Genomic DNA, 23830 nt, shown 5'->3' on the forward strand with positions numbered 1-23830 from the left:
AGCGGTGCGCTGACCTCCTTGAAGCTCTCGTCAGCCAGCACGACTGGTTGACGAGCTTGAAAAGCAGGTGTGTTTGACGCCATGTAAACAGTGCGTGATGACGTCGGGACTTCGGCCCATCCGGGCCGGAGAATAGCGGGGGGGCCAAAAACTAGAGATTCTGGTCGTGCCGGGGGCGCGTTCGAGGCGTTTGGCGGGAATGGCGACTTGGAGTTTGTGCGGGGTTCGGAGAATAGCGGGAGGGCGTCGGACCAGTGTTGCCGTAAAAATTTGCGACGCCCGCTATTGTCCGCCCCGTCGTGATTGCGGAGAATTGTGCCCAATGGGTCAAATGGCCTCCTTCTGTACTGTAACCACTCTGTAACCAGCTCATCTAATTGAGTTTCTGGTCAATGGTGAGCCTCAGAATGCTGATGTTAGACTGGTCAGTAGCAGGAGGGGGGAAACCTAGATATACCATTTAGTCTTTAGTGGGTGGTTATTCTCTCTCTTGGTGGATCGTCATTGTTTTACGTGTTTCTCCCTCATAAAAATCAATCTAGTTCAGTTCTATGGAGGAATTCTACTCCTTCCATTTGCTGTCATGTCCATGTTATGCTCAGTAAAGGCATGTCATATTCATAACTTTAAATATGGACACTGAGTTCTATAGAAGTTTCTAGAAATATATTTTATTTAAAATGGACTCTGATGTACTGTAAAGAGTTAAGTGACCATTGCAATTTCAGCACAGACTGTCTGAAACTTCGGTAAAGTTCCTAATTTCATCACCCTAGTTGGGGGCCTCCCTTGGAATGGCCATTTCAAGACAAAGTGGAGTTCACACTTGCATTTTGGGGCGAATTTACACAAAACACAAGTCCAGACTCCATGACTCCTAGTTGGAACCCTAAAAATGAGAGATGGGGAAAAAAAAATCATGAGAAACTATGAATAACTCATCCATAATCTTCATTGTATAGTGATGGTTTTCAGTGTAGCCATTCTGGGTGGACAATACCGGATATTGGTCATGTGTCCAAAACTGGCTTGCGATAATAAGTATTTTTTGAAAATCCAGTAGACCTGGGCAGTCTGCAGAAAACACCAAAAGAAACAGCAGCTGCACCAAAAGGTTGTGTCATCTTTGCCTCAAAGAACCTGGAGGTTATACATTTGAAAATAACCTCCCAGCCTGATTCCAAAACTCCAAGGCAATTTGTAAAGAAATTTGACATCTTGATATTAAAACCACAAGTGTCATTCATCTCTTTGAGGGAATCCTGTAATAATCTTGACACCTGACTGCAGCTATTTGAACCCAGCTAAATTACAATTCAATCATGGAAAAGCCTCATTTCTTTACCAGGTCTGCAACAATGAACCAAGCATGTGAAATATAAACATTAATTTGGTTTACAAAGTGCAGAAGTACATTATTCTCTTTAACTGTGCATTTCTTCTGTGTGCGGGTGAGAGTGATGCAATATTTAGACTTTCAGGGAGAATGTGTGAATAAATAATCCTCTTTATTTAAATCCACAAATGCTTGCTGCTGTCAATAAAATTGTCCATACACTCTGGGGGCTTAGGAACACATACCGTTTCCTTTCCAAAACCACACTGATTACAAACAGTAAGGGCAGGGAATCGGGAGGCAGTTTTTCTCTCCACACTTGTCTGTAACACCTGTCTTCATTCATTGTATGCTGTCAGCTTGACACCAATTATGCACAATGATGCCTGTCCACCAAAATAGTTAACATGTACCAGTGGAACCATTGGAGAATTGGTAAAATTACTGCACTCACTGCCCACCCGGCATGTACCAACCAAATAGTAGTTTGGTTCCATGTCCCATGACATTTAAAATCATGAGAAATCTGAACAGAGTCGACTGGGAGAAACTGTCCCCATTGGTAGAAGTATTGAGAACAAGAGGACAGAGATTTAAGGTAAGTGACAAAAGAAGCAATAGTGACTTGAGGAAAAACTTTTTCATATGCAAGTGGCAAAAGTCTGGAATGCACTGCCTGAGATTGTGGTAGAGGGAGGGAAAATTGAGGCAATCAAGCGGGAATTGGATTAATTTCTGAAGAAAAAGAATGCGTGGGGCAGCACGGTGGCCTAGTGGTTAGCACAACCGCCTCACGGCGCTGAGGTCCCAGGTTCGATCCCGGCTCTGGGTCACTGTCCGTGTGGAGTTTGCACATTCTCCCCGTGTCTGCGTGGGTTTCGCCCCCACAACACAAAAATGTGCAGAGTAGGTGGATTGGCCATGCTAAATTGCCCCTTAATTGGAAAAAATAATTGGGTAATCTAAATTTAAAAAAAAAAAGAAAAAGAATGCGCAGGGCGACAGGTAGGAGGCAGTGGAGTGGCAACAAGTGAATGTTAAAAAAGAATGAAGTTCTTGACCTGTTCATAATATTCTTAGCTCTTGTGACATCTGGCAAGTACTTTTAAAACACTCAAGTGCAAGGCATACTGACATTTCCAATAACGCTTTTTATTAATATATCACAAAATGTGTATTTGTAGAAGATCAAATTCACATATGGCTGTTGATAGTGTAATAGAGCCTCCTAGTGAAATGTACCTCTGAGTGAAATCTTTACTGAAACCTGATATTACATTCCTTGGGAATCATAGAAATAAAATACATATAATAAGGTATCAAAACTTGACATTGCAAAATAACAAGAGCTAAGGAGGAAGCAAGACAAATCTTGTATAGATCATTCTGAAGCACAGTTTTTCAGTCCCAGGAGGATTTCCAATCATCTCTGGCAGTCCCAATCCCCCATGGAGCAGTGCAGTCGGGGAATCTGGCTGCCACGTCAACACAATGGAATATACAGTTGATCCAAGTGTGAATGATCCAGACTTCCTACAGCATATCAAGAGGCTTGAAGTGTCTTTTTGGAAAACATTTTCATCCTTCTTTAATTTTAAAAAAAAAACACAAGCTACTGTTTTTAAGGTCCAGATATAACAAAAATAGTTAATGAATAAACAGGGTTCTATTTAAACAGTGGAAACTTAATATCCCTTCACCAAAGATATTTGTGACTTTAGCTGATAATTGTACAACATATTTGCTGAATACCTTTGGATTCTGGATTCGAAACATTTCTAACAGTAACAAAAGGCAGCTCGTTTTCTTTCTGCAGAAATTATATTGTTCATGAAGAGATCAGCACAATGCACAATATCAATGTAAATGCATTGCATTGGCTCTGGTGAAGAGAACCTTTATCTGTAAAACAACAGAAAACAAAATTTGGGAATGATTGTGGAAGAGTCACTGAAACCAAATCATGTTAATGTTGGAAGTTTTTGGAAGAAACCATGAAGTGCACTGAACGTCAGTTGCTCTCAGGAATTGGATTTCTTGCTTTTTTCCAAAAATATATATATATTCTTCAAATAGTTATCTAATAGTTTTTAAGTGTTGGGATTGAAATTAGTCTTGCACAAAGCAGCTTACAGAAAAGCAGCCCGGTTTCCTCTACCAATGGCTGTTAATTTAATTTTTGCCATATATTTAATAAGGCCAATATTCATATTCCACACGTATTCAATTTAGCAATTTTCCCATTCTCATAAAGCTTTGCACACAAAATGGTCTGTATCTTGTGTTTACCTGGGAATAGGAGGAATTTCAATCTGCCATTCACCTGGTCAATGAAGTACAAACCGCTCAATTTTCATTTTTACTGATTTCAAAACAGGCGGGTGATCAGCAATGTCTGGGTGAGAGAGAAAATCTAGCCCAAAGTCTTAACAACTAGTGGAAATAATCTATACGAGATAATCTTAGCTATTCTGGATTGAATTGTCAATTAATCAATCACATCTGGTATAATCAACGACCCCATCCCTGGTGTTCCTTTTGGTATGAGTAATCGTCCAGAGTAATTATATTGCAATGAGACCAAAACTGAAGTCAGTAATCCAGATGCACAATGATCGCAACATCCTCATTTCTGTATTCAACTCGCTTCAATTTAAAAAGATGGCATTCCTAATGCGGAAAAACATACAATATTTCTCAATAACATTGACTAAAGAAGGACTTCTGGTGTTGACCATGGAGTGAGTGGTCACATACAGGGCAGCTCCTGCTTAAAGCCACAGAAAAGAGCTCTCTCTACCCAACACTGGGATTGAACCAGTACCAGCCTCCCGTACCATTCCCGTACCAGCCTCCCCGGACAGGCGCCGGAATGTGGCGACTAGGGGCTTTTCACAGTAACTTCATTGAAGCCTACTCGTGACAATAAGCAATTTTCATTTCATTTTCAAAAGACGTAGATGAATGTTGGAGGAGTACTTTCCCCCAGGAGTGGTATGTCTGCTGGTTACCAGACCCGGCAAAAAACAGTGAGGTATTTGGTTTAAAAGTTGGAGCAGACTTGTGCTGCAGCAACAGCAACAGCCACTTTAGACCTGCAGGCGGGGGAAGGACTGATGCAAGCTGGAAGGGTTCAACTTGACTTGATGACCTATATGAAAGCTGAATTCCAGTAGTAGAGGAAAAAAATGCAAGAGGATCGCGCAAAGGCCTTGAAGGAACGGTGGCACCCCAGAAGAGTTCTTTGGAATGGGTGGAGACGTGTTTGGAGGTGGAGGGGTCACAGATTTGGGAGATTGAAGGAGTGATCGCAGACCCGTGATCGTGTGGTGATTTTGGAGGCGGAGATGAGACTGCTAGGAGACCTCTGTAAAATGTTGAAGGCAAAGGTGGAGGAGGAGGATGCCTCGAGAAGGCAGAACCTGCGAATAGTGGGCCTGCCTTAAGGAGTGGAAGGAATGAGTGCCACGAGGTGCGTCTTGAAGATTCTGGCGGGGCTGGTGGCAGAAGGGCTGCTGGATAAGGCGCCTGAAGTGGATCGAGCGCAAAGGTCCCTGAGGCAGTAGCCTAGAGCTGGGGAGCCCCCACGGGCGCTGTTCGTGAGGCTCCACAAATTTGAAGAGAAAGAGAAGATTCTGCGATGGGCCAGGGAGAAACATACCTGTGACTGGGAGGGGAATAAGGTCCGAATTTATCAGGACATTGGAGCTGAGTTTGCAAAGTGATGGACCAGCTACAACAAGGCCAAGGTGGTGCTGTACTGGCGGCAGATCAAGTTTGGAGTGCTCTACCCGGCGAAATTATGGGTGACGTTCGGAGGCCGGAAGTATTATATTGACACCCCAGAAGCTGCCAAAGACTTCATCAAGGAGCATAAACTGGGGGAGAACTGAGCGGACAATGCTTGGGACTGGGGTGCTGGCACTTTGTAATGGTTGGAAGCATATTTGAAGTGGAGGTATGGATTGGGAAATGTTCCCATTCACACACACAGTGAATCTGTTGCAGTGTGGGTCAGTCCCGTTCACACACACAGTGAATCTGTTGCAGTGTGGGTCAGTCCCATTCACAGACACAGTGAATCTGTTGCAATGTGGGTCAGTCTGGTACACGCTGTGAATCTGTTACAGTGTGGGTCAGTCCCGTTTACACAGCGAATCTGTTACAGTGTGGGTCAGTCCCGTTTACACAGTGAACCTGTTGCAGTGTGGGTCAGTCTGGTTCACACAGTGAATCTGTTGCAGTGTGGGTCTGTCCCGTTCACACAGTGAATCTGTTGCAGTGTGTGTCAGTCCCGTTCACACAGTGAATCAGTTGCACTGTGGGTCAGTCCCATTCCCACAGTGAATCTGTTGCAGTGTGGGTCAGTCCCGTTCACACAGTGAATCTGTTACAGTGTGGGTCAGTCCCGTTCACACAGTGAATCTGTTGCAGTGTGGGTCAGTCCCGTTCACACAGTGAATCTGTTGCAGTGTGGGTCAGTCTGGTTCACACAGTGAATCTGTTGCAGTGTGGGTCAGTCTGGTTCACAGACACAGTGAATCTGTTGCAGTGTGGGTCTGTCCCGTTCACACACACAGTGAATCTGTTGCAGTGTAGGTCAGTCTGGTTCACACAGTGAATCGGTTGCACTGTGGGTCAGTCCCATTCCCACAGTGAATCTGTTGCAGTGTGGGTCAGTCCCGTTCACACAGTGAATCTGTTACAGTCTGGGTCAGTCCCGTTTACACAGTGAATCTGTTGCAGTGTGTGTCAGTCCCGTTCACACAGTGAATCTGCTGCAGTGTGGGTCAGTCCCGTTCACACAGTGAATCTGTTGCAGTGTGGGTCAGTCTGGTTCACACAGTGAATCTGTTGCAGTGTGGGTCAGTCTGGTTCACAGACACAGTGAATCTGTTGCAGTGTGGGTCAGTCCCGTTCACACAGTGAATCTGTTGCAGTGTGGGTCAGTCTGGTTCACACAGTGAATCTGCTGCAGTGTGGGTCAGTCCCGTTCACACAGTGAATCTGTTGCAGTGTGGGTCAGTCTGGTTCACAGACACAGTGAATCTGTTGCAGTGTGGGTCTGTCCCGTTCACACACACAGTGAATCTGTTGCAGTGTAGGTCAGTCTGGTTCACACAGTGAATCTGTTGCAGTGTGGGTCTGTCCCGTTCACAAAGTGATTCTGTTGCAGTGTGGATCAGTCCCGTTCACAGACACAGTGAATCTGTTGCAGTGTGGGTCAGTCCCGTTCACACAGTGAATCTGTTGCTGTGTGGGTCAGTCCCGTTCACACAGTGAATCTGCTGCAGTGTGGGTCTGTCCCGTTCACAAAGTGATTCTGTTGCAGTGTGGATCAGTCCCGTTCACAGACACAGTGAATCTGTTGCAGTGTGGGTCTGTCCCGTTCACAGACACAGTGAATCTGTTGCTGTGTGGGTCAGTCCCGTTCACACAGTGAATCTGTTGCAGTGTGGGTCAGTCTGGTTCACACAGTGAATCTGCTGCAGTGTGGGTCAGTCTGGTTCACAGACACAGTGTATCTGTTGCAGTGTGGGTCTGTCCCGTTCACAGACACAGTGAATCTGTTGCAGTGTGTGTCAGTCCCGTACACAGACACAGTGAATCTGTTGCAGTGTGGGTCAGTCCCATTCACACACTGAATCTGTTGCAGTGTGGATCAGTCCCGTTCAGACACACAGTGAATCTGTTGCAGTTTAATAGACTTGGCAAGCAACCAATCGGTGTAGGTGGAATTTTCAAGGTCCTCCTATCGGGGCCTGTGGTTTGTGAAGCCAGTCAGAAACTTTCAGGAAAGAAGGCCGGTCTTCTGGAGAGTATCATCTTTTGCTTGGTTCTGTTAAGCAGCCAGCTAAGTAAGGACCCAGAAGTCACAGTCTCCTCTCTCTCTGTGCTTGGCGATTTTAGAAGCGTTGTAACAAAATCTGTGAAGCCTTTCCTGTTTAAAGGAAACTTGAAGAAAACAACTATGGAATCAGCCCTCAAACCTGACCGACTAGAACTCCACCCGCAGGCTGCAGAGGCGAAATAAATCTTTCTACACTGGCTCAGATGTTTCAAGGCCTACCTGGCTGAATCAAGCACTTCAGAAACTATGGCGGAGCAGAAACTCAGCCTACTGCACGCAAGGGTGAGCCACCGTATCTCTACTCAACTTAACAGTACTACCTCGTATATGGAGGCCCTGGCCATGCTCGATCGAATGTACGTGAGGCCCATCAACGAGGTCTACGCGCGCCACATTTTTACGACCTACCGCCAGCGCCCCGCGGAGTCGCTGGACGAATTCCTGCGCGATTTAAAAGCCTATGCCCGGGTCTGCCTGGCGAAGAAATCCCTCTCTCCAAACACTCCCACAGCCCAGAGCACTCGCTTCGAAAACTCGCAGACCCGCAGGCCCCGAAATGCTGCGGCCTGTATGCCGACTCCGCCCCCACCCAACACATGCAACTCATTGGGGCCGCCATCTTGGCAACCCTCCTCCACGCGGCCGGCCACATGCGACTCATGGCGTTCGCCACCTTGGGCGCCATATTCCTCGCCGCCCACCACGTGCAATCCACAGGGGCGGCCATCTTGGGATCCATCCTCTTCAAACTCTGAAACTCACCTCGAAGACTACGACCTCAGCGGACAGTCATCACGGGGCCACTCCAGCACTGCTGATCGAGCCGCCAACTACCCGCAACTCAGCACGGTCACGTTGGACCAGTCGCGTCTGAAACACCTCCGCAACTCGATGATGACCGTTAAAATCAATGGGTACTGTACACCGTGCCTCTTCGACTCTGGGAGCACCGTGAGCTTTGTACATCCAGATCTGGTAAGACGCTGTTCGCTCCCTATTTTCCCTATACGGCAAACGATCTCCCTCGCTTGGGGCTCACACTCTGTTCACCTCCAAGGGCGCACCGTCGTGACCCTGACGATTCAGGGCGCCAGCTACTCTAACTTCCAGCTACGTACTCCCCGAACTCTGCGCCCCACTCTTACTGGGACTCGACTTCCAGTGCAACCTCAAAAGCCTCACACTCAGCTTCAGCGGGCCCCTACCTCCACTCACTATCTGCAGTCTAGCGACGCTAAAAATCGACCCCCCTCCACTCTTTGCCAATCTCACTCCGGACTGCAAACCCGTAGCCACTCGCAGCAAGTGGTACAGCCTGCAGGACAGGGTGTTTATCAGAACCGAGGTCCATAGGCTCCTACGTGAGAGGATCATAGAGGCCAGTAATAGCCCCTGCAGAGCTCAGGTGATGGTCGTCAAGAGCAGGGAAAAATTCCGAATGGTAGTGGACTATAGCCAGACCATTAATCGCTCCTTGATGCGTACCCCATCCCCAGGATTGCAGACATGGTGAATCAGATCGCCCAGTATCGCATTTTCTCCGCGGTGGCTCTGAAGTCTGCATACCACCAGCTCCCAATCCGCCCGGGGGACTGGCAATACACGTCGTTCGAGGCATATGGCTGCCTCTTCCATTTCCTCTGGGTTCCCTTTGGCGTCACGAATGGGGTCTCAGTGTTCCAACGAGCAATGGACCGAATGGTGGACCAGTACGGGCTGTGGGCCATGTTTCCATACTTGGACAACGTCACCATCTGCGGCCATGATCAGCAGGACCACGACGCTAACCTCCATCGATTTCTCCAGACTGCTCAGAAACTCAACCTCACGTATAACACGGAGAAATGCATTTTCCACACGACCAGGCTAGCCATCCTCGGCTATGTCGTTGAAAATGGAGTCCTGGGCCCCGACCCGGTCCGTTTGCAACTCCCTCTCCCTCATTGTCGCAGGGCCCTCAAAGGCCTGGGATTTTTCTCGTATTATGCCCAGTAGGTCCCTCAGTATGCGGACAAAGACCGCCCACTATTTAAGGCCACACTCTTTCCTCTGTCGGATGAGACTCGCCAGGCCTTCACCTGCATCAAGGAGGACATCGCCAAAGCGACCATGGTGGATGAATCCGTCCCCTTACAGGTGGAGAGCGATGCCTCAGAGGTCGCTCTCGCAGCCACACTAAATCAGACAGGGAGACCAGTCGCCTTTTTCTCCCGAACCCTCTCCGCTTCGGAACTTCGGCACTCCTCAGTCGAAAAGAAAGCACAAGCCATCGTGGAAGCTATACGACACTAGAGGCACTACCTCGCAGGTAGGAGGTTCACCCTCATCACCAACCAAAGATCGGTTGCCTTCATGTTTGACAACTCACAAAGGGGCAAAATTAAAAATGATAAGGTCCTACGGTGGAGGATCGAACTCTCCACCTACAAGTACGATATTATGTATTGACCGGCGAAGCTCAACGAGCTCCAGATGCCCTGTCCCGCGGCACATGCGCCAGCGCGCAAGATGACCGCCTGGAAGCTATCCACAATGACCTCTGCCATCCAGGGGTCACCCGGCTTGCCCTCTGCATCAAAGCCCGAAACCTGCCTTTCTCCAAAGCCATCACCAGGGATTGCCCGATCTGTGCGGAGTGCAAACCGCACTTCTACAGACCAGACAGGGCCCACCTGGTAAAGGCCTCCCGGCCCTTTGAACGCCTGAGCATCGATTTCAAAGGGCCACTCCCCTCGACCAATCGGAATGTGTACTTCCTGAACGTCATCGACGAGCTCTCCCGCTTCCCCTTTGCTATTCCATGCCCCGATATGACCTCCCACACAGTCATCAGAGCCCTGCACAGTATCTTCACCCTGGTCGGGTTCCCCAGCTACGTACACAGCGACAGGGGTTCGTCCTTTATGAGCGATGAGCTGCGTCAGTACCTGCTCGACAAGGGCATTGCCTTGAGCAGGACTACCAGCTACAACCCCAGGGGGAACGGGCAGGTGGAGAGGGAGAACGCGATGGTCTGGAAGACCGTCCTACTAACCCTCCAGTCCAGGAATCTCCTGACCTCCCATTGGCAGGAGGTCCTCCCCGAAGCGCTTCATGTCCCTCCTATGTACAGCCACCAACCAGACCCCTCACGAATGGCTATTTGTTTTTTCTAGGGGCACTACCACGGGGGTTTCGCTCCCAGCATAGTTGAAGACACCGGGCCCGGTTCTCCTCCAGAAGCACGTCTGGGCACACAAAACTGACCCACTCGTAGAGAGAGAGTGCTCCTACTCCACTCGAACCCCCAATACGCCTTCATCGAAGACCCTGACGGCCGTCAGGACACTGTTTCCCTCCGCGCCCTGCGCCCCAGCACCTACAGGTTCATTGCCCGTGCTCGGCGCCCCCGCGCCTATGGGTTTCCGGCGCTCCCCGTCGCCAGTCGAACCAGTCGGGTACGAAGCTCGAACCGAATCACCCCCGGAGTCCACTATCGTACCATGACCGATCGTCACCGCCCAGCCACCAGAAGAGGCTGCAATCCCGGTGCTTCGCCGACCCCAAATGACTTCTCGGCCGCCGGACCAGCTCAATTTGTAGACCCATCACCCCCACCGGACTTGATTTTTTTTACAGGGGGTGGATGTGGCGAATTATAAACCTAGTAATTCACACTGTGTTGTATCATATGTATTGTGTCCTTGTGGGCTCTGTATACGAGCCGTTGCGCGGTTCTGCCCATAGGGGGAGATGAGGAGTTTGTACTGGGCTCCACCCGTGGCTCCGCCCATGGCTCCTCCCACTAACCGGAAGTATAAAGATCTGCAGTCGTGAGCCTGCTGCCAGTTCATCTCGCTGCAGGCAGGCTCAGTTGTAAGACTATTAAAACCACTGTTCACTTCCAATCACGTGTCTAGTGAATTGATGGTCTCATCAGGAAGCATTTATGAGAAAGCCACCAGAGTCTTGTACAGAAATCAGACAACTAAAAACTGCTAAATTCCAGGGTCAGATCTGTACTGTTCTCACAGTATAAGACATTGCTCCAATTGGTGGTAGAAATGCAGAAGTTCACAGATCTGAGCATCCTATGTACAGCAACATCTGGTGTCCGGCAACAAGAACTGCACTGATCTGAACACCCCGGACTTAGCTCCACCTGGAACCTAAAGAGTGGAATCGCACCAGCCTGAAATTCTAAGGTGAAACACCATCTCAGGCCAGCCAACCACACCCATGGCCCACTGCTTTGCTGCGGTGAGCGGCTGCAGGTCTGGTGGTCCCTCTCCAGATTTTTCCCACTCCCTGCTGTTGTGGGTGCCCATCTGGGGATGGAGGCAGGGGGACAGCATAAAACGCACATTATTGGACAGTCTGACGCAAGCAGCCCAGGGGTGACTAGCTGATGACTTCAGTGGGCTGCGCATCCAGCCATGGCAGCCGGTATGGATGCCAGCAGGCTGTGGATTCGGCCACCCTCCGGTTGCGGGGGTCACGATTATGGGTGTGGAATGGGGTTTGGTGCGAGGGGCATAGTGCTGCCTACTCACCCTGGCTGCCTTGAGGAGGTTGTGTAGTTGTTAAAGGCTCTGCAGGCCTGTCGGATGGTGTACCTTGTGGCGCTTACTGCCTCTGTCACCTGCGCCTAGGTACAGCAGCCTTCTTCCCAGGCCGGGGTACTGGGTAGCCTGCTTCTGTTCCACAGCATCCAGGAGGGTCTCAAGCTCAGTGTCAGTGAATCTCAGGGCTGCTCTCCTTGCTGCCATCTTGTGGGCTGGTTTGGTGTCTGTGTAGGGAGTGAAGTGTGTTTATGTAACTGCAGCTTGTCAGCCTCCTGAGTGTCAATCGGTGAATCCGGTGAATCAGCACCATTTCTCATTGGAATCAATTGTGTTCCATGTGGCTCCAGTGCTAGCCCCTTAACGGTCGTCAAATCGATCAAGGTGCGGCACCAGATTTGCTGTCATGGAAGTTTACGAATCCTGTACTGGCGCCAAAACTCAGGAATGGAGAATCTCGCTGAGGATCTGTCAAGGGAGGTTCCATCCTGGGATCTGAGTAGTAATCCAGTAGTAATATCAGCTGGAATCGGAACACATTATCAAAGTCCAATGAGGTATTCATTCAGGGAGGTCAACAGGCTAAAAACCAATACTCTGTCATTTACTTTTGCTTCACACAATGAGATAGGCACACAGCAATATCTTATATGCAATTGTACAGAAGGTCCAGTAGAAATGGTGTAGATAGGGTCAGATTTTCTGTGTTTGCTCCTTGTAGATGGTAAAATGGCAGGCTGAGTTGGCAATACAGGAAGTCAATATAGGTGGCAGAGTGGCATTGTTGCCTCACAGTCTAGAAATTCTATTCTAGAAATAGCCAAATAAACACTATGAAACCTTAGTCCACTCACGATAGGTTGAAGATCACCAAGTATTTTAAAGATGCCAATTTAAGACAGCTGTATTTAAACGTACAGGTTCTGAGATTGGATACTTTAAAGAAAATATTACTGGGAACATTGTGTTCTTCTGTAAAGAAACTGTGGGCCTGTAAGTGTGTTTATGTATAAATGATTTATAAGAGCTGGGAAAAGATGAATGGAGGCCATTTGACTGCAAGAGTTGAGGGAAAAGGATTAAAAGTGTTAGGTTTGGGCATTTGTAATTGGACATTATGGTGGGTACAAGTAAATAGGTTGGATCTGACATATTGCATTTCTAGATATGTTGGGTTTTGAGAGTTTGTTTGAATATCAAAAGGAAGTCAGAGGTGACCATTTGTATTTTATAGTGGGTTCATGTTCAACAGAAGGGGGCATAATATATTTTCTTGACCTGAAAGCAGAGAGAAAATAGAAATATAGATTTTTATATTTTGGAGAAGTTCAGTTCAAAGATAGAATCGTAGATGAAAGTTAAAAAGGATATTTAAAGAGAGATGTTGAAAGCTTAGTGGTACACTGTGTGAGGAAGACCTGCTGGGAACAACTCTGGCCTGCGAGAAGGAGCAGCTTGAATCAGTATTCAAGTCAAAACAGAAAATCCTTGAGGCTGAAAAAAGCAATCTTGTTCTGAAGTATTGGATTTCTGCAACAGAGTGGAAAAGACGTGTTGACAGGCCATGTGGTATGCTATTTTAAGGTGGACAGCAGTTTGCCTTGAGGTATATCACTGGATTTTTATTGTTAAACATCTATACAGATTATTGTGTGGAGGGTGATAACTTGTGGGTCTGTAAGTGGACAGCCTTTTGGGGGGATGTTTTGGAAGACTAATTTTCACTGTGTAATTGCAATCTTGTGTGTTTAGGTTTTTTCTCATTGTTAGTAAATGTTTTTCTTTTAATTTTAAAATCCCAAAAGTGTTACTGGATTTCGTGCAGCTAAGAGTACACTTTTCCTTCTCATTTTCAGAATATAAAAAAGTATTTGGCCCGAGAAGCCGAGTTTCCCACTAGGATTTTGGTTTAAGTAGCAATTATCATCTGCCTTGGTCATAATAATGCCAAGATAATAATTCTGTGCATAACCTCTCTTCAGAACCTCAAATGAATGTTATTTGCCCTAAATCAACTCCCCAGATACTGTCAGGCCCATTTGAAATGTTTTGCTTTTATTTCAGATGGTCAGCATTCACAGTATTTTGCTTTTTATAAATCACTATTTGCTCAGTAATTAAAAACTAATCATAAAAATAAGCAATGTTCCCCCATGTTCTCCACCTGTGGCAACAATGTGTTTTTTTGATTTTCAAGTCACCAGCCAAAGTAATCATTAGTTTCTGAGAGCTGTCTTACCTGTAGCGAAAACAGCTTTATATTGAGCCGTAAATGCAGGACGGTTCGCTGCCCCAGGATGATAGAACTCAAGCATAATTGCCCTTCCAGTAACCAGAAATGGTGGTACAGTTGTGCACAATTTTGCTTTTAAGACTGGAGGTGCTTTAGAGACATCACGAATAAGCAAATAAGCTTTTAAACATGCATCCGATATCTGAAGATTGTGTGTAGTAACAGTCATTTGTATCTGTTAAAGAACAACATGTAATAGGAAAATTTTAAATACCTTTACACGTTTTTAGAAAACTGTGTACGTAAAATGGCCTCTATCTCCTCGTTCTGAACTTGTCAAGACAATAAGCTGTATGGTCAGTTGTAGCCCAGCATTAAGTTCCTCCCTCCTTTTTGACTCGCTTCACACTCTACACATACACACAGACAGACAAACACAGAGGAGAAAGAGGGGTGTAAAATAATGAACTTAAAATGTTAAGGGTTTTTGTTTCAGGTCGACATCTTCCAGTTAGTTCCATCTTCAGTCGAGGCTTTCAGGTGGATATTATCTTTTCTTCCAACTTGCAATGATTTTCACTGTAGACTCACAGAAAAGCAGGCAGACAACATTCGAGAGAGAGAAACAGCTTATTCTTTCACGGCCTTCAGACAGTAGGCGGCAGAGCAGAAAAAGAGAGATGCTGCCACCTTGAGGGTCCAGTGGTTTCTCTTGTGTCAGGAACAAATCGCTGTCAGTTGCCAGGCAGAATACTGTCCCTGGCCAATCCATCGGCCACCAACCACTCAATTGCCATAAAGTCTGGATTCTTCTACCCAAAATACAAAACTTTACAACACAATGTACTATTTTTACTTCCTCTGCTTAACTTAGCTATGTCTCTATTAATGATGCATGTGTTAGGTTACTGTTGTAAAACAGTATGGTCTGCTTCCTTTTTTTTTCAATTCCTGCCCTGACTGTCTTTAATCCATTATCTTCTTGCTAGCTGCTGAAACACTGAGATTTTCATACAAACTACGGATTTTGGGGACACTGAAGCACCCCTGTTCTGATGAACCAGGCCAAGATTTAACCTTCAGAGCCCATGACATCAGTTTGATTGGCTTTGTAAGAAGCCAATCTGTGAATGTAGACTTCTCAGCCATCGCCTATTGTTGCCCATGATTGGTGAAGCCATTCAGAACCTTTCAGAAGGAAGGCAGGTAATCTAAAGAGCCAGTTAGAGAGCAGGTTGAAGACTCTTCCCTTCTGTCTTTGCCAGGTGATTTTAAGAGTCATTCTAACTAGATCTGTGGAGACTCCCCTGGTTAAAGACAGTAAGCAGTCAGAACCGTAAAGGAACACTTGTGATGTGGAACACTGCAAACAGTTTCTCAACCAGATCTGTGAGTCTTTAATTGTCTTTCTGAACGGCTGGGAGAAGCTCAAACTGAGACCATTCTGTAAAGTAGGACCGGAGTTTCTGGACAGGGATCAGACAAAGGGGAGAAAATCTGTGATTTAAGAAGGAAAGTAGTAATTCATCCGGGACACGGAACTTCATCAGGTGGCCAAAGGCAGGAATTACATCGACCTGAATATCTTGTACCTAGCTCCATCCAGTGGTAGAAGGGCAGAATTGCACCAACCTGGAACTCCTGTGTAAAACATCATCTGGTGGCCGAAGGATGAAACTGTGCCAACGCAAATCTCTTGAATAAGTTTATTACTTGGAAACTGCAACTACATCAGCGATGATTAATGCCAAACCTTTTCCCTTATTCGTTTGCACTGAGTGCTGAATTTGGGTGCATTTGAGTACTATAGTGAGAGTTTGGTGACTGAGGGAGTTAGGTGAGGATGGAGCAAGGTGTTCCTTTCACTTCATTTCCTCAAAGAGCGAGAAGGGAGACAGGAGTTTACAGAGACTGCAGCTGACTGGGAGCAGAGTCGGAGGGCGAAGTTCCAGTTGGTCCACAAGGCAGCTATTCTATAAGATCAGAGGGGATGGAGGCTAGGGCAGTTGCATGCTCCTCCTGTAGGATGTGGGTGGTGAGGGATACCACCGGTGTCCCCGTTGACTACACCTGCAGGAAGTGCACCCAACTTCAACTCCTCAGAGACCATGTTAAGGAACGGGAGCTGGAGCTGGATGAACTTCGGATCTTCCGGGAGGCAGAGGAGGTGATAGAGAAGAGTTACAGGGAGTTTCCCACACCCAGATACAGAACAAGAGTAGCTGGGTTACAGTCAGGAGAAGGAAAATGAACGGGCAGACAGTTCAGGGATCCGTCGTGACCGTTCCCCTTCAAAACAAGTATACCGTTTTGGATGCTGTTGGGGAGGGTGGGGTGATGACATATCGGGGGAAGGCCCTAGCGGCCAGGTCTCTGGCACTTAATGCAGCTCTGTGGCTCAGAAGGGAAGGATGGAGATTAGAAAAGCAATAGTGAGAGGAGACTCAATGGTTAGGGGAATGCATAGGAGATTCTGTGGTCACGAGCGAGACTCCCGGAAGGTATTTTGCATCCCGGGTGCCAGGGCCAGGGATGTCTCGGATTGAGTCTACAGGATTCTTAAGAGGGAGGGTGAGCAACCAGAAATCGTTGTGCACATAGGCACCAACGACACCGCTCAGAAAAGGGATCAGGATCTAAAAAATGATTTTAGCGAGTTAGGTTGGAAGCTAAAGAGCAGGACAAGCAGAGTAGTGATCTCAAGATTGCTACCGGTGCCACGTGCAAGTGAGGCAAGGAACAAAGAATGAGTGCAGCTGAACACGTGGCTACAGGGCTGGTGCAGGAGGGAAAGCTTCAGATATGTGGATCATTGGTATATCTTCTGGGGAAGGTGGGACCTGTACATGAAGGAAGGATTGCACCTAAACTGGAGGGGCACCAATATCTTGGGTGAGAGGTTTGCTAGAGCTCATCGGGAGGGTTTAAACTTGTTTTGCAGGGGGGTGGGAACCAGAGCTATGGATCAGAGGATAGGATAGCTGTTGAACAGGCAAAAATAGAATGCAGCAAGTCTGTGAGGAGGGATAGACAGTTGATAGGACAAAGTTGCACTTAGTGAAATGGGTTAAAGTGTGCCTGTTTCAATGCAAGGAGTGCCAGGAATAAGGGAGGTGAAGTTAGAGCATGGATCAGTACTTGGAACTACGATATTGTGGCCATTACGGAGACATGGATTTCAAAGGGGTAGGAATGGTTGTTGGATGTTCCGGGGTTTAGATGTTTTCAGAAGAATAGGGAGGGAGGTAAAAGAGGAGGGGAAATGGCACTGTTAATTAGGGTGTGCACCATAGCTGTAGAAAAGGAGGTAGTTGAGCAGGGTTTGTCTACTGAGTCAGTGTGGATGGAAGTCAGAAACAAGCAGTTACTTTATTGGGAATTTTCTATAGACTCCCCAGCAGTAGCAGAGAGATCGAGTAACAGATTGGGCGGCAGATATTGGAAAAGTGGTCGGCAACGAACCAGGCCGGATGTCAGATGTCTCGGTGGGAGAGCATTTTGGTGACAGTGACCACAACTCCTTGACCTTTGCCATCATCATGGAGAGGGATAGGAACTCACAGTATGCAAAGATATTTAATTGGGGGAGGGGAAATTATGCTGCTATTAGACAGGAGCCGAGGAGCAGAAAGTGGGAACAATTGTTTTTAGGGAAATGCACAACAGTAATGTAGGAATTGCTTATGGAGCACTGAGACAAGGAAGGAATGGTAAGGTGAAGGAGCCTTGGATGACAAGAGAAGTGGAGCTTCTAGTCAAGAGGAAGAATGAAGCTTATGTAAGGTTGAGGAAGCAAGGATCTGACTCGGCTAGAGAGGGTTACAAGGTAGCCAGGAAGGAACTCAAAAATGGACTGAGGAGAGCTAGAAGGGGGCATGAAAAAGCCCTGGCGGAAAGGATTAGGGAAAACCCGAAGGCATTCTTCACTTATGTGGGAAATAAGAGGATGATCAGAGTGAGAGTAGGGCCGATCAGGGATAGTAGAAGGAACTTGTGCCTAGAGTCTGAGGAGATGGGGGAGGGCCGAAATGAATATTTTGCTTCAGTATTCACGAGAGAGAGGGACCTTGTTGCCCATGAGAAATGTGAACCAGGTTAACAGACTCAAACAGATTGATATTAAGAAGGACGATATGCTGGAAATTTTGAAAAGCGTCTGGATGGATTAGTCCCCTGGGCCTGATGGGATATACCCAAGGTAACTACGGGAAGCGAGGGAGGAGATTGTTGGACCGTTGGCGATGATCTTTGCGTCCTCACTCTCCACTGGAGTAGTACCGAATGATTGGAGGGAGGCGAATGTTGTTCCCCTGTTCAACAAAGGGAATAGGGAAATCCCTGGGAATTACAGACCCATCAGTCTTAGGTCTGTGGTGAGCAAAATATTGGAAAGGGTTCTGAGAGTTAGGATTTGTGATTATTTAGAAAAACATAGTTTGATTAAAGATAGTCAGTATGGCTTTGTGAGGGACCGGTCATGCCTCACAAGCCTCATTCAATTCTTTGAGAGGCACAAATGTGACGAGACGCATCGATGAAGGTCGGGCAGTGGATGTGGTGCATATGGATTTCAGTAAGGCATTTAATAATATTCCTAATTTTTGATCTGATTTATTATTGTCAAATGTATTAGTATACAGTGAAAAGTATTGTTTCTTGCATGCTATACAAACAATGCATACTGTACATAGTGAAAGAAGGAGAGACTGCAGAATATAATGTTACAGTTATAGCAAGGTGTAGAGAAAAGATCAACTTAATACGAGGTAGGTCCATTCAAAAGTCTGATGGCGGTAGGGAAGAAACTGTTCTTGAGTGGGTTGGTACGTGACCTCAAACTTTGGTATCTTTTTCCTGACAGTACATCCAGGGTGCGTGGAGTCCTTAATTATGCTGGCTGCCTTTCTGAGGCAGCGGGAATTATAGATAGAGTCAATGAATGGGAGGCTGGTTTGCGCGATGGACTGGGCTACATTCACGAGCTTTTGTAATTTTCTGCAGTCTTGGGCAGAGCATAACAAGCTGTGATACAACCAGAAAGAATGTTTTCTATGGTGCATTTGTAGACGTTGGTGAGGGTTGTAGTTGACATGCCAAATTTCCTTAGTCTTCTGAAAAAGTAGTCATTGGTGGGCTTTCTTAACTATAGTGTTGGCATGGGGGGACCAGGACAGGCTGTTGGTAATCTGTACACCTAAAATCTTGAAGCTTTCGACCCTTTCTACTTTGTTACCATTGATGTAGACAGGGGCATGTTCTCCACTACGCTTCCTGAAGTCAATGACGATCTCCTTAGTTTTGTTGACATTGAAGGAGAGATTATTGTCGTTGCACCAGTTCACCAGATTCTCTATCTCGTTCCTGTACTCTGTTTGAAATCCGACCCACTATGGTGGTGTCATCAGCAAATTTGAAAATCGAGTTGCGGGGGAATTTGGCCACACAGTCATAGGTGTATAAGGAGTATAGTCAGGGACTGAGGACACAGCCTAGTGGGGCACTGGTGTTGAGGATGATCGTGGAGGAGGTGTTGTTGCCTATCTTTACTGATTGTCGTCTGTGGGTTAGAAAGTTCAGGGTCAAGTCACAGAGGGAGGAGACGAGGCCAAGGCCACAGAATTTGGAGATGAGTTTTGTCGGAATGATGGTGTTGAAGGCTGAGCTGTAGTCGATAAATAGGAGTCTGACATAGGTGTCTTTGTTATCTAGGTGTTCCAAGGTAGAGTGCAGGGCCATGGAGATGGCATCTGCTGTGGATCTGTTGCAGTGGTAGGCGAACTGTAGTGGATCAAGGCAATCTGGGAGGTTGGAGTTGATTCGTGCCATGGCTAACCTGTCGAAGCACTTCATGATGATGGATGTCAGAGCCACTGGACGAAAGTCATTCAGGGACACTGCTTGACTTTTTTTGATACAGGGATAATAGTCGTCTTCTTGAAGTAGATAGGGACTGCAGATTGTTGGAAAGAGAGTTTGAAGATGTCTGCGAATACCCCCGCCAGCTGACCCGTGCAAGGCCCGAGTGTTCGTCCGGGTACCCTATCCTGGCCAGTGGCTTTCCGTGGGTTGACCTTCAAGAAGGCTGCTCTGACATCTGCAGTGGTGATCGCAGATACAAGTTCATCCGCGACTTGTGGGTTGGAGGGCGTGCTCTCGCTGACCTCTTGCTCAAAGCGGGCATAGAATGCGTTGAGCTCATCAGGGAGGGATGCATTGGAGCCGACGATTTTACATGCCTTCATCTTGTAGCCTGTTATGTCTTGCAGACCTTGCCATACATGGTGGGGATCCGTGTGGCTAGCCTGGGACTCGATCTTGGTCCGGTATTGTCTTTTGGCATCTTTGATTTCTTTAGATCGTATCTGGCTTTCATGTAGAGGTCAGGGTCGCCTGACTTGAAAGCCCCAGACCTAGACTTCAGCAAGCAGTGGATATCCCTGTTCATCCAGGGTTTCCAGTTGGGAAACACGCGGATTTGCTTCTTTGGCACATAGTCTTCTACACACATACTAATAAAGTCAGTTACTGGAGTTGCGTACTCATTCAAGCTGATCGCAGAGTTTTTAAATACTGACCAGTCCACTGACTCTCAGTCCCGTTGGAGATCATCCAATTTCTCAGACCAACAATGCACGATTTTCTTTGACGGATTGTCCCGATTCAGTTTTTGCTTATCAGCCGGGAGCAGGAGCACAGCCTTGTGGTCAGATTTGCCAAAGTGTGGGAGGGTGATAGAGTGGTCGGCATGTTTGATATTTCTGTAAAAGCGGTCTAAGCTGTTTGGGCCTCTGGTGGAACAGGTGATGTGTTGGTGGTAACTTGGTCGTACGCTCTTGAGCTTGGCCTGATTGAAGTCCCCAGCTACAATGAACAAGGCCTCGGGATGTTTCATTTCAAGGCTATTTGTGGTTGTGAATATTTCGTCCAGTACAATTTTCACATTCGCATGGGGTGGGATGTAAACTGCCGTCAGGATAATGGAGCTGAAGTCCTGCGGAAGGTAGAAGGGGCAGTATTTTAGTGTCAGGTATTCTAGGTCCGGGGAGCAGAAACTCGCCAGTGTTGCTAAATCTAGGCACCAGGAGGTGTTGATGAGGAGGCAGACCCCTCCTGTTGCCTTGCCTGAGGCCGCCATATGGTCCATTTGGTGGATTGAGAAGCCCTCTGGTTGTGGGGCACAATCCAGTGAAGCAGGAGTGAGCCATGTCTCCGTGAAACAGAGCACGCAGCAGTCCCTTAGTTCTCTTTGTAAAGTGAGTCTGGCTTTTAGTTCGTCTAGCTTGTTTTCTAGAGATTGGACATTAGATATAGTAGGCTCATTCAGAAAGTTAGGGGGCATGGGATACAGGGAGATTTGGCTGTCTGGATACAGAATTGGCTGGCCGAAAGAAGACAGCGTGCGGTGGTGGATGGAAAGCATTCCGCCTGGAGGTCGGTAACCAGTGGTGTCCCGCAAGGATCTGTTCTGCGACCTCTGATCTTTGTGGTTTTTATAAATGACTTGAATGAGGAAGTGGAAGGGTGGGTTTGTAAGTTTGCCGATGACACGAAGGTTGGGGGAGTTATAGAGTGTTGAGGGTTGTTGCAAGTTACAACAGGACATTGACAAGATGCAGAGCTGGGCTGAGAAGTGGCAGATGGAGTTCATCCTTGATAAATATGAAGTGATTCATTTTGGAAGGTCGAATTTGAATGCTGAATACAGGGTTAAAAGCAGGATTCTTGGAAGTGTGGAGGAACAGAGGGATCTTGGGTTCCACGTACATAGATCCCTCAACATTGCCACCCAGGTTGATAGGGTTGAAAAGAAGGCGTATGGTGCGTTGGCTTTCATTGACAGGAGGATTGAGTTTAAGAGCCGTGAGGTTTTGCTGCAGCTTTATAAAACACTAGTTAGAACACACTTGGAATATTGTGTTCAGTTCTGGTCGCCTCATTATAGGAAGGACGTGGATGCTTTGGAGCGGGTACAGGGGAGATTTACCAGGATGCTGCCTGGATGGAGGGCATGTTTTTTGAAGAAAGGTTAAGGGAGCTAGGGCTTTTCTCACTGGAGCAAAGAAGGCAGAGAGGTGACTTGATAGAGGTGTACAAGGTGATGAGCAGCATGGATAGAGTGGATAGCCAGAGACTTTTCCCCAGGGTGGAAATGGCTGTCACGAGGGGATATAATTTTAAGGTGATTGGAGGAACGTATAGGGGAGACGTCAGAGCCCACTGCAGACAGAAACGGGAATGTATAATAAGGGACAAAGAAATGGCTGAACAATTGAATACATACTTTGGTTCTGTCTTCACAAATGAGGACACAAATCAGATACCAGAAATGTTGGAGAATGAAAGGTTAGTGAGAAGGAAAACTGAGAGAGATCAACATTAGTAGAGAAATGGTGCTGGGAAATCTGATGGGATTGAAGGCAAATAAATCCCCAGGGCCTGAGAATCTGCATCCCAGAGTGCTTAAGGAGGTGACTCTGGAGATAGTGGATGCATTGGTGGTCATATTCCGGGATTCGATAGACTCTGGAACTGTCCCTGCAGATTGGAAGGCAGCTCACGTCACTCCGATATTCAGAAAGGGAGGTAGTGAGAAAGCAGGGAATAATAGGTCAGTAAGCCTAATATCGGTAGTGGGGAAAATGCTTGAATCCATTATCAAGGACCTTATAGCAGAACATTTAGAAAGCAGTGGCAGGATCTGTCAGAGTCAGCATGGATTTATGAAGGGAAAATAATGCGTGACAAATCAGTTGGAATTCTTTGAAGAGGTAACCAGTACAGTTGACAAGGGGGAGCCAGTCAATGTGGTATATTTGGACTTTCAGAAGGCGTATGACAAAGTCCCGCATAAGAGATTATTGTGCAAAATTAAAGCGCATGGGATTGGGGGAAATGTATTGAGGTGGATAGAAAACTGGTTGGCAGAGAGGAAACAAAGAGTAGGGATTAATGAATCCTTTTCAAATTGGCAGGCAGTAACCAGTGGGGTACCAGAGGAATCGGTGCTGGGACCCCAGCTATTCACAATATATATTAATGATTTGGATGAGGGAACAAAATGTTAAATCTCAAAGTTTGTAGATGATACCAAATTAGGTGGGAGGGTGAATTATGACCAGGCTGCAGAGATCCTACAGCAAGATCTGGACAGGTTGGGCGAGTGGGCAAACCAATGCCGTATAATTTGGATAAGTGTGAGGTTATTCATTTTGGAAGCAAAAACAGGAAGGCAGATTACTACCTGAATGGTTGTAAATTGGGAGAGGGGAGTGTGCAGCAGGACCTGGATGTCCTGCACCAGTCACTGAAGGTAAGCATTCAGGTGCAGCAGGCGGTAAAGAAGGCTAATGGTATGTTGGCCTTCATTGCGAGAGGTTTCGAGTACAGGAGCAGGTATGTGTTGCTGAAATTGTACAGGGCCTTGGTGAGGCCATACTTGGAGTATTGCGTGCAGTTTTGGTCTCCTTCTCTGAGGAAGGATGTTCTTGCTCTCGAGGGAGTGCAGCGAAGGTTTACCAGACTGATTCCAGGGATCATATGAGGAAAGATTGACTAGGTTGGGACTCTTCTAGCTGGAGTTCAGAAGAATGAGGGGGGATCTGATAGACAATTCTAACAGGACTAGATAGGGTAGATGCAGGGAAGATGTTACCAATGATGAGTGTGTCCAGAACCAAGGGTCACAGCCTAAGGATTCAGAGTAAACAATTTCTGACAAAGATAAGGAGACACTTCTTCACAGAAAGAGTGATGAGTCTGTGGAATTCATTGCCACAGGAAGTAGTTGATGCTAAAATTTTGAATATATTGAAGAGGTGGGTGGATATAGCACTTGGGGAGAATGGGATCAAAGGCTATGGGGGGAAAGC

General features: G+C 46.9%; 1 protein-coding gene across 2 annotated transcripts in view; it reads right to left on the reverse strand.

Moving 5' to 3' along the window:
* Positions 1 to 2288: 2288 nt before the first annotated feature.
* Positions 2289 to 23830, reverse strand: part of LOC119971588 (embryonic protein UVS.2-like) — a 126763-nt gene continuing 105221 nt past the window's right edge. The window contains exons 6-7 of one of the 2 annotated variants that reach the window (XM_038807359.1): positions 13968 to 14196; positions 2289 to 3238 (exon numbers count right to left, since the gene is read on the reverse strand). In XM_038807359.1, coding sequence (XP_038663287.1) covers positions 3165 to 3238; positions 13968 to 14196 — 303 coding nt within the window. In that variant the 3' untranslated portion in view covers positions 2289 to 3164. The remainder of the gene's footprint in view (positions 3239 to 13967; positions 14197 to 23830) is intronic. The other variant, XM_038807360.1, reaches the window with a different exon arrangement.

This window comes from Scyliorhinus canicula, chromosome 9 (assembly GCF_902713615.1).
Source record: "Scyliorhinus canicula chromosome 9, sScyCan1.1, whole genome shotgun sequence".
NCBI lineage: Eukaryota > Metazoa > Chordata > Chondrichthyes > Carcharhiniformes > Scyliorhinidae > Scyliorhinus > Scyliorhinus canicula.